Consider the following 10935-nt stretch of genomic DNA (forward strand, 5'->3'; position numbering starts at 1 on the left):
TTCTCTTGGTCCTGGCAGCAAGGGGTGATTTCTGCTCTCAGCTATGCTGTCAAGACCAGTGCCCAAAACTCCGTAATTTTTAACTTGCTCATTTACAAACAACAAATAAGGGACGTATTCAGTTTGGCTTGGATGTAACCCTTGGCTCCACAAGCAGCCACAATTCTGAGTCAGTGACAGTCCTGATGTTCTATCTTCTTCATCTGCACCACTGATGGGGTCCCAGAGCTCTCTCCTGCTGCAGTGGCTGGGAGCTGAAACTGAGCACTGGCCACATCACCCCATCCCTCCTCTGGCCAGGATTGTAGCACCCAATCATCTCTGCCATCAGACCCCTCACAAGTGGAAACCTTTCTCAGACTTCGACACAGGGCTGCTGTTTCATACCGGTTACTCTTGAATGAACAAATACATTTTCTGTATTAGGTCAGGTTGTTGCATCCTATGGTTAGCTGAGATCTCTCCAATATAAATATTAATATATTTCTTAGCTTTTGAGAAGACAGAAGAGTCACAGCAAATACAGTAGGAGAGTTGGAGAGCTGAAAGAGGAGCCACTCATGCTTGGGAGCAGTAACTGCTGCCAAATCCCCCTCCCTATTGCTTTGTAAAACTAGTTGTAAAAACTGGGAGCAGGCTGTTAAAGCTTTGTGGCAAAAAGCCACTGTAAAGGGAAGAGATGTTGAAAAACATGTTACCATATGAATTTACTATGCACTTTTCCAGAGAATGGCCACACAGGATGTATGATGTACTAAATACACTGCCCCTGTGCTGCCTTTGTGATTTTTGTAACTGAAATTACAAAATTTATCATGAATTTATGAGGCGTGCAATGAATGGAACAAAGAACAATATGCTATTCCAGACCCACGTGATTGCTGCATTAGTAATTTGATCAAAGAGAGGGCATCTGGTTTGCACCGGGCTGAGCATCTGTGACCTCCCTCCCCTGTCAGGTGCAAGCTGGAGTGCAAGGAGTTCCAGTAGGCTGGTGCCAGGGGTTTCTACTTGTGAATGAGAGCTGAGCTTGCTCAGGGTCAGATCCCCTTGGCTGTCTAACGTGCTTCCCCCTCATCTTTCCACTCACTGTATGGGAATGACTTGTCCATAGAGCAGTGTTGGCTCTCCTGCTGTCCCTGCTGCCATAGCTGTGTTGTTGTGACGCTCGCAGGTGTATGCTCCAGGACACTGTGCAGTGAGGCAAGATGTGCAGCTTGTACTTTCTGGTCTACATTTGTTACAGTCAATGTCACCTTGACATCAGTCTTGGTAGGTTATGTCTCTGTCTTTATTTTCAGAGTGCAAAGACCTGTAAGGTACTCCCCCTAAGCAGTGTTCTGGATGGGTTTCTCCATGAGAACATTTCATGGAGACCACGTCCTTGAGGAATTCATGGTCTAAATCACAGTATATTTGAATTTAAGTAAAACTCTGAGAAGCTGTTTTTCTAAGGTGGTACATTTCTGAATTATAGAAGAAAGTGTATCATTTGTTCGCTGACTAAATTTTATCCCTCTCCAAAAGTTTCTGTCTTTCGGATGGTTACGGAAAAAATAAGGAAGTAGCAGTACATATACTTCATGTTCTGGTTTTGGCTTAGCGGAAATTGCGAAGGCTCATAAATTGTTATAAAAAGCAGTTGACAAAAGTAGCACAAGTACCAGTGGGAGGTTAGACTGCTTTCTGTTTGTAGACAAGACATTAACATGTTATGTATTTTTTCTGAAGGAAGTAGAAATTCGAAACAAAGACCTGGAAGGCCAGCTGTCTGATCTAGAGCAACGTCTGGAGAAAAGTCAGAATGAGCAAGAAGCTTTTCGCAATAACTTGAAGACACTTTTAGAAATTCTTGATGGAAAAATATTTGAACTAACAGAATTACGAGATAACTTGGCCAAGTTAATAGAATGCAGTTAAAGAAAATGGGATTTCAGTGCCAATCAGCTTAAAGATGCACTGTCTCTCTCTTCATAGGACTGTGTTGGGCTCTGCATCAAAGTTGCACAAAATTAGAAAATGCTCCTCTGAGAGGGATTGTTTTAAATTTGAGTTGTATTTAAATGTAAAATTTAGAACTCAACTTGTAGCTAGTTGAAGAAAAAAATAAGAAACAAAAAAACTTGAATTACAAATTACCTCCTTGTACATTATTGGCCACAAATAACTTGAAAGATAATTAATAATAATTGAATGCAATCCTTTTCTAATTATCAGTGATGGAAGAATTAGCAGTGTCCCAGGTCACATCCCCTTTTTGTGATAGATACAATAGAGGTTTTCTGCTCTTTTATTTATTTAAGATATTTAATTGCTGTGTTTTGTGCAAGAACTTAGTGATGACAGCCCTGTATTTTGTTGTTCATAATAATTTCTCAGGATATGTTGCACTGTGGAGAAGCAGTGCCGGAACCAATTTATTCTTGCCAGGAATGAGAGAGAGTTGCATCTTTAATTGAAACAAATTTACTGTAACAACTTGTATAAAGTTCTTCTTTTTTGAGTTTTTTTGGTTGTTTGGTTGGTTGTTTTTTGATTTTTTTAATAGATATATATATACTGGAAGATACAGTATTTCTTTGTGGAGCTACTCTGGTGTTCTACAATATTGTACAATGTAAGGTTTACTTTTTCATGTGAATTCCATGTAATTACAGTGAGATAGTATCTTCCACTTAACTATATTTTGAAGCCAACCAATGATGGAAGGTGAGTCCCCTAGGGGAAAAAAAGCCCCAAACCTCCTGAGAATTTTAAATGTAAATTTAAAATTTTAAATTTGACCTTCACAGATAACAAGGAACGGCCAGTTCTTTGTTTTCTAGCCTTGAATGTTCAATTAACTGTTAACCTGCTCTGCGGGAGGCTTTTTCAGGATGTGACATGAAATTCAGGTTCTGTGAATAATGAGTTATGGGGAGCACTGTTTTGTTACGGATTGCACTAAGGGCATAGAGCTATTGCAAGGGATTGCTCATATACTGAACTTGTCTAGAGAAGAAGGCTGTTTCTTGAAGTTTTATTGTCATAGCAAACTGAATTGAAGACATGTTTACTCTTTTATGGGTCTTCATATCACATCTTTATCAAAACTACACCAGGCAATATTCTGAACTGTTAATTAAGCATTTAAAAACAGGAAATTGAATTCAATTACCCTCCGTGAGCAGGTTTTAAAGTTGTTTTGATGTAATTTTAACAGACTTTTGGCAAACACACATTTCTTTATATAATAGATTTATTTAAAAAAACACCAACCCTTTGAAAGGTAAGCCAAGTGTCATGTGTCTTGCATCACAGTGCATTCTTGCCATAAATTGCTTGTAATGTTGAAGAGGGCTTTTTTAAAATGGATGAATGAGTGCTAGACTTCAGAGTCGAAAGATGCACGAACCCTTGTTTGCTCCCCAAGTTAATTTGAATGTTAAACATGAAGTCTAGCTGCTTTGTACAACATAATTTTCTTCACTTAGAGACTGATATTCAAAACTAGGAAAGATAAGTTTGTTTTCATGTGTGTACTGTGTGTATATACCATATAATACACATAGGTTGTCATTTATACTGGAAAGACATGCTTTATTTCTAAAATACCTTTTTTTTAATTTACCAGTGATTTTTCAGGTCTCCCCTGACTAGTCAGGGAAATGGCTTAGGTCAAATGCTAAACTGTCATGTATTATATGGTATGTAACATACACAATGTTTATGCTTTCTCCATATTTTTTAGGGTATTTTCTCACATTTAATAAAGGGGTGGGGGGAGCTTGTTTCATTGTGCTACTGGTTCAAAACTTTGTGGTGAACTATGTGTTTTTTCATTCAGGGGATTTTAGACAGTGGTGTGTATATCTTCATCAGGTCCAGATGAGCAGATACAGCCAGTTTTTAATTTTCCTGGGGATATTTGGGCCTGATTCTCCTGTCACTTGTGCTGCTGTAAACCATATGTCCTTGATGTGATGTCAGCAACATTCCGTTGGCATAACATCTGTGGAAGTGCAAGGAGAATTTGGCCTGCTGATGCTCAGTGGACATAATAAGGATGAAGAAAGAATAAAAACTTAATGATGGAATAAATGTAATATTATTTTTAATTATATTATTATTGACATTTTTAAAGATATGATGTCATACGTGTGGGGAAAGAGTGGACTGAAATATTTCCACTTAAATTTTGTGAATATGTGTGGTACATGAGCATTTCTATGTATAAGTACACACACATATGTATATACAAAACATGGAAAAATTTAGATGTGCACATTTTTAATATTTTCCTATTGAAATTAAATTTAAAATTGGAAATTGATATTTGAGAATTTCTTTTCTCATAGAGTAGATATTCTTCATTTCTTTTTTTTTTTTTAATAATACAATTACTGAGGGCTGCACCTTTGAATTCCCAAATAGTTGCCAAACATAAATATGGGATAAGGTGGACATACGTGCACATATAAATAAAATCCTATGTCTAAGATTATTTTTAATGCTTATGTACAGTAGGCAAGTGTTTAGAAATTGTGATCTAAAGTTCATAGTTAGGTGGCTATACCTACTTTAGCCTCTCCACTTCTGTTTTAAGATAAAAATTTTCTGGTTTAAAGCATTACTGTCCAAGAGACAGGTACTGTACATTGTATCTATCTTTGATGAAACTATGGGAATATGTATACAAGAACAGTGTTCAGTACAATACCCTGAAAACATGACCATGAACTTGCACTGGAAGGGAGAGCATACTTTGTGTATAACTTGTTACATGGCAACTACAGTCTTGTAAAAAAACAAAGCAAAAAGAATTACCATAAGCCTCACAGAAATACAGAAATAATAACAATAAAAATAAATAAATTTTTAAAAAAGGAAAAGAAAAAAAAAGAGGAAAAAAAAGAGAAAAATCAAAACCACAGTTTTTTATTTTGAAATACACTTGCTGTTCTCTGGAGAATGTACTTTTACTCTTTTTTTCTTTTTTCTTCTTAAATCTTTTCAAGTATGTGCAAGTGACAGCAGCAGCTACCTTAATCTTTCAGGTGCTACTGGATTTTGCATTGTGTTATGTTGTGAAATCCTGACTTTGACATAAAAGATTTTTGTAAGTATATCCCCATCTGGATAGCTAGTTTTTGGAGTGTCTTGTTCATAATCCATATGCCTCAATGATCCGGAAATTGCATTTTTCTATGTGGACAAAGTAAAACGTGTGAATTAAACTGTCTGTTACAGACTGAGAGTTCCTTTTCCTGGCCAGTATATCCAGGAAAGAGGAGAAAAAAAATGAACTGATAATGCAGAAATGCTGTTATAAGGTCTCTAAGAAAATACATTTTCAGGTAAAATATAAATAAATAAATAAAGGGCTAAACCAGATGTTACACAAATAAGAATTGTTTAATGCTATCGGTGGCATTCCCAGGATAATTCCTTTAAAGAAAACCCTGCAAGAATGAACAATGCATCAATTAAAGATTAATATTTTGGGATGTGTCTTCGGTTGTCAGTTGCGAAAGGTTTCTGATTTCTGCTCATTTTTCTACCTGTTAGAGATTAGCTTCAGGTTTATCTTCAGTAAGAGGCTAAACCTCAATTCATTCTATGTTGTCTTATATATTCTGTACTGAAGTGGCTGCTGAACAGCACTCTGTGTACACTGCATCCAAAATCAAATTCATTTTCAGAAATACCACATGGAGAGAGGAATGGAAAGCTCTTGCAGACCATCACTCTCTGGGGATATCAGTACTGTGGATATCAGTAAAAACACTTAACTTGGTTGATTGCAGAAATCTTGGATCATGAGGCCAAAGATAAATCTAAATAGAGATTAGGTCTGGATCTCAAAAGACAATTAAAAAAGGGCCATCAAGAAACTCCATCCAAATGTGCGTAGTTCAGTCTCAGTAACTGGACATGCCAGTTAAGTGCACACCTATATGTCAATGTTTTTTTTCAGGAAATGGACCTGACTCTGCAAAGCAATGTTCAAATTGTCTTGTTTACATTTTCTTAGTAATGCTGCATATGTGCACTACCTCTGAACGGTGCTGAGCAGAGAGCATATCACTAAATAACACGTTATTGAAAATCTCTGGTTTTGCTTAGTAGCCTTAGTTCCTTGTTGTACTCCACTTACTTCAGACAAGTAGGATTAATTTTCCCTATTATGCTAAATGTTTTGGAACAATAAGCAGAGTTTTTTGTTAGATTCTGAAATCAGTCCAGCTCATGTCCACTGTTCTGGCCATGCAACCTAGCCAGAAAGCAGGTGCGAGTGTAAATATCACAATACCTCTAGATACTGTAGACAGAAGTGGGTTTTCACACCATATGGGGTCTCATAGCTTGCCCACCAGAACCTCTCAGGGACCTGTAGTCGCCAGAACTGCTTCTGCACTGCTGGCAGCTTCATCATAGGACCAAAGAGACACAATATACCCATTTTTTCCCTCATTGCTGAGTCTTGCACAAGCAGAGCTCAGATGCAGCGGTACATCCGGCAGGTTTTATCCCTTGCAGATGAAGGCATGGGAAGGAGAGTGACCATCAAAAATGGTTTCAATTTGGGGCAGGGTGGGGGGAACACAGATTTCAAAAAGATTTCCTGTGTGGAACCTTTGTGTAGCTGTAAAATAGGCAAGAATGGTTTGCATAGTAAAGGACAAACTACCTGAAAGGATCTCACTTTCCTAGGTGTTCACATCATGCTGGCATTGAGCACACCTGGCTTGCCAAAACTCTACTCTGGTTGCTATAGGCTTCTCAAGGTCAGCACTGGGGGTGTGTTTCATAGACACAGCTGAAGTCTGTACAGTCTGCAAACCCCCTGTCCTTTCAGTCTTTTACCACAACTCTAGAGGTTTGGTACCAGTTTTAGCCATCGGTAGTGGTTGATGATGCTCCCTGTTTTTTCCTGCCATCAGTTTCTATCAGCAGTGGTGTTTGTGTAACAGAATTCTGAGCTGGCTTTTAGGGTTTTTCTTTCCTTAACTTCAAAGTAGTTTCCAGCTTTCTCCACCCTTGCTCTGGGGATTCTCATCTGTTCTTCTCTGAGCCTCATCTCACTGCACAGATCCAGCAGTGTGTCAGTCGCTTTTCCTTTCATTAGATTGAGAATAGCAACCTAGACGTGTTCTTGGAAGACAACTTGCATTTCTGTGACTGCAGTAATTCTTGAAGAGGAGGGATTTTTTTCCCAGTAGATGAAGAAGGAGGCAGAAACAAGGACCTTCACAAACAATACATGCATCCAGGTGCTAAGGGGAGAGGAAGAGCTACACTGACAAGGTATGTGCAAATATAATCTGTGTGTATGGATTTAAATATGGTCATACAGATATTTGTAAGGTTAATATTTTCAGAGAGGGAACAAGACATAGGAAATTCTCTGAGTCTGGCTTTATTTTGTTAAATGACTTGTGTCTAAATAAAACAAAAGAAATGTAAAGCAAAATGATCTTGGACTTGCCTGCAGGAGAGACATCACATCCCTTACCTATGGATGGAAATGTAAAAATTAAATCTACTTTCTCCACATCTGAATATACAGTTATTTTTATAATTCCAACCATTTTGTTTTTCTGTAATCAGTAGCAATGGAAACCAGAGATCTATCAGTGAAAGGCTCAGCTCTCTTTGACTTTCACTTAGTGATAAAAGCCAGGGTAGTAGTACGTGCTTGAGTGATTCAAGTAGTTTCTCACGTGAGCATCCTGCATCGAGTCCCTGCTGCGCAGCCTCACTGCTACACCCCACTAGCTGCACTCACTGTCTGTCCCAGAATCAACCCGGGAGGGCTTGTCCTTTTTTTCACAAGCTGCTTGTTCAAACTGCAGCCATCATTACCCATTGAGCCCTTCTGGTCCAGAGCATTCTGCACAGAGTTTTGCTTTCAGGGGAAGAAAACGGGAAATTTGGTTCTGCATATCTTAAAGAAACAGAGTAATGTATTGGTTTGATATAAGCTTCTTTCCCCCACCTCTTTGAAAAAAGAAATTATGAAAGCTTTATTTGAGGTGGTTATTGTTATCATTTGAACCTATAAGTCAAAACTTTCTTCATCTGGTATTTCTTGTATTTTTCCTTTTTTTCTATGTTCTTTCCTCATGCTAACATGGAGCAACCAAGCACATGTTTACAGTAAATATAAGTCCTAAACTGTTTATGGAATGAGAAACATAGAATTTCAGTGTCAAGCTCACCCAACAGGCACACTGGCAACCCAAAAAAAAAAGCCCCAAAACCCACCCACATAAAAGATGCTGGTCAGTATGAGATGGTGACTGAACATCTCAGCCTCAGCGAAGGAGCTGGCCAGCCAAACAAGCCAAGAGAAGAAGCAGTGAGAAAACATCACAGATGCTCTAAACAAGCATTACTCAAACACACCGTGAGGACATATTTTGAATCAGAGCTGTCTAAAAGAGAGCAATGCAAGTATTTTCAGAAAACAGGAGTTTGTATTCTCCTTACTGATGATGACTGCATTGACCAAATAGAACTTCCCTATAAGGCAATTGTAACTCCTGAAGTGAAAGTAAAGGAATATGTTAGGATTGGCAGGCTCTTTTCAGAAGACACTGAGATGATTTTCTTGCTAAAACAAAGGGATCCTATATCTGGCAGCAAAAATTCCCATCAAGCCAGAGGGATTTCTATCATCTAGGACAGGTGACAGGTCTTTGGAAATTAATTATAGCAACATTGGAAACCTCCATGAGAGAACCAGTACAAAGATGAGAGCAGGTTCTGTGCAACTGCTGCAGTGTGCCTGAGTCACTGGGAAATCTAACTACAGGACTTATTAGGTCGGGCAGGTGGTAAACAGTGCTGAAAGTTCAAAGAGTTTTAAGGGAATTTTGACACTTGGGCCAAATTGCAGTATTGAGCTGGACATAGGTATTCTAAAATCCATAAGGAAGTAAGGCCTCACAGAATACAGCATTAGTCAGCTCTGTGGCTGAACAAACAACCCCACCAGGAACTGCCAGAATGTCCAAACACACAATCGCCTCTGTAGCTCTGGCAGTGAGAAGGGTTTACTTGGAGGACAAGAGCAGTTTCACCAGCCTTTGAGGCTGGTTTTACAGCCTGGGAGGAGCTACTAGGGGGCTGTGGAATTCGCTGACATCTTTTGAGGCACTGCCCCAGAAGAGTGGGCTGCTATAGAGACAGTTAAGAGTTGACCTCCCTGACCCCTGCGAGCACGGTGCTGGATTTTACGTGGCATGAATGCTGGCATGTAGCTACTTTGAAAATAGCTGGTTACAGTGGTGTGTCAAGGGATCAGGCCTTCGCTGGCTGGAAGGTCTTGACAGATTTAAGTGAAGAAATTGTAATTTACAATATTTAAGGGTAAGTTAGTTTTAGTTTGGTTTTTTGGGGGTTTTGGGTTTTTTGATGTTGTTGTTTTGTTTTGTTTTGTTGTTGGTTTAGAGTTTTTTCAATGAAACTCCACGACTTGCTAATGCAATGACATGTTGATGGTTTAACAGAAAACACTATAGTGTCCTCTTGGGAAACAGCTAGGCTCCTTCTACTGGGTGAGCTCCAAAGGGAGCAGAAGCTAAATTTTGCATTCAGTTGCTCAGCCAAACTGGTACTGACAGTACCACTTCTTTTTCAGAAGCACCCTTGCAACCATGAGTATCCACCAAGGACTGCAGCAGATCATCTGGGCCTCAAAAGGCTAGAAGTCTTTAGTTCTCTTGGGCAGCTGATGGCTAGGAGCAGAACCGAGATTTATCCCAGAAGGCTGATAGTGCAGTCTCAGCAAATGCTGGCTGGGACACAGAGTTTCTGTTCAAAGTTTCTTATTGCAAATTGAAATTAAAAGCTGAAGACTTCTGCAAAAGGGGACAGAGCATTTACTTGCAACTGTAACTGCTTTTGAGTACTTAAATGTGTTTCAGATGTAATATGTTAATTTGTACACAAATCTAAGCAAAGCATGGTAGGCAATGTGTGGCTCATGTTCTCCCAGGAAACATAGCCCAAATAGACACTTTTCATATACTTTTTTTTTTTTTTTTTTTTTTTTTTTTTAAGGAGACTAACAAACCTAATCTCCTAAACGCATTTGCTCTATCAGTCAAGCATAGTTAACTAATGCTACCTTTGACTGAGGACAATTCCTGCACTCCTCCCATCTTTTCCCAGAATGGATTAATAAAAGTAGACATGGTACAAGTGTCACTCTGCTTTTCTTGACCCTATCTGCCAGCCACAGGCACTGGAGGAATGGCCAGACCTCACAAAAGCCAACAGCCTTACCCACTGAGCACAGCTGGAGTTAAAGTTGAGTGACAGAGTAAGGCAGGGCATGCATGACACATGACAAAACGTTGTTGCAGAGTGGGTGGAAATAATTTGCTCATGTAGTGGTGCCGGACAAGAGGGGAAGTAATGACCTGAGATTTCATCTTAGTTTGATATTAAGAGAAGCCCTCAAACAGTAGGCACTTCAATGGATCACTTCAGTGCATCAGTGTGACCTTCCAGCAGTAGAAATCTTTAGGAAACCATTACAGGAATGACAAAGGTATACGTGGCTCAGCAACGAAAGTATAGGATTTGTGATTTTTTTTTTTTTAGTACTATCAATTTTATTTTTTAATGCCAGATCTTTTTTTTTTTTTTTTTTAAATATGTCATTAGAAGCCAAGAGCAGTGTGCAATGGTTTCTCTGTTAAATTGTTTTTGCAGGACTCTATCCACTCCAACACTTATTTTACTCACAGCAAGTGGTGGTGGTGGGGGGGGAAAGGCCATCAATTTATGATGCTTCAAATGAAGTTGATTCATAAAACGTCTGTTGTCTTGTTTAAATTGTGCATTTAACATGCATGGCAGTTTGAGCATGCACTGATGATTTTGTATGCTAAGAGCTCAGTTACATTCTTGCTGAAATTAAATGGGACGAAAATAAAGTACTGA

At 38.9% G+C, this 10935-nt stretch overlaps 1 protein-coding gene across 1 annotated transcript in view; it reads left to right on the top strand.

The window, feature by feature from the left end:
• The window catches only part of HOMER1 (homer scaffold protein 1), an 88946-nt gene extending 78011 nt beyond the window's left edge, over positions 1 to 10935 (top strand). The window contains exons 9-11 of the mRNA XM_027882527.1: positions 1732 to 7418; positions 8318 to 9384; positions 9438 to 10935. Coding sequence (XP_027738328.1) covers positions 1732 to 1920 — 189 coding nt within the window. The 3' untranslated portion in view covers positions 1921 to 7418; positions 8318 to 9384; positions 9438 to 10935. The remainder of the gene's footprint in view (positions 1 to 1731; positions 7419 to 8317; positions 9385 to 9437) is intronic.

This window comes from Empidonax traillii, unplaced genomic scaffold (assembly GCF_003031625.1).
Source record: "Empidonax traillii isolate 1590-97213 ecotype Southwest subspecies unplaced genomic scaffold, ASM303162v1 scaffold8:size5222938, whole genome shotgun sequence".
Taxonomy (NCBI): Eukaryota; Metazoa; Chordata; class Aves; order Passeriformes; family Tyrannidae; genus Empidonax; species Empidonax traillii.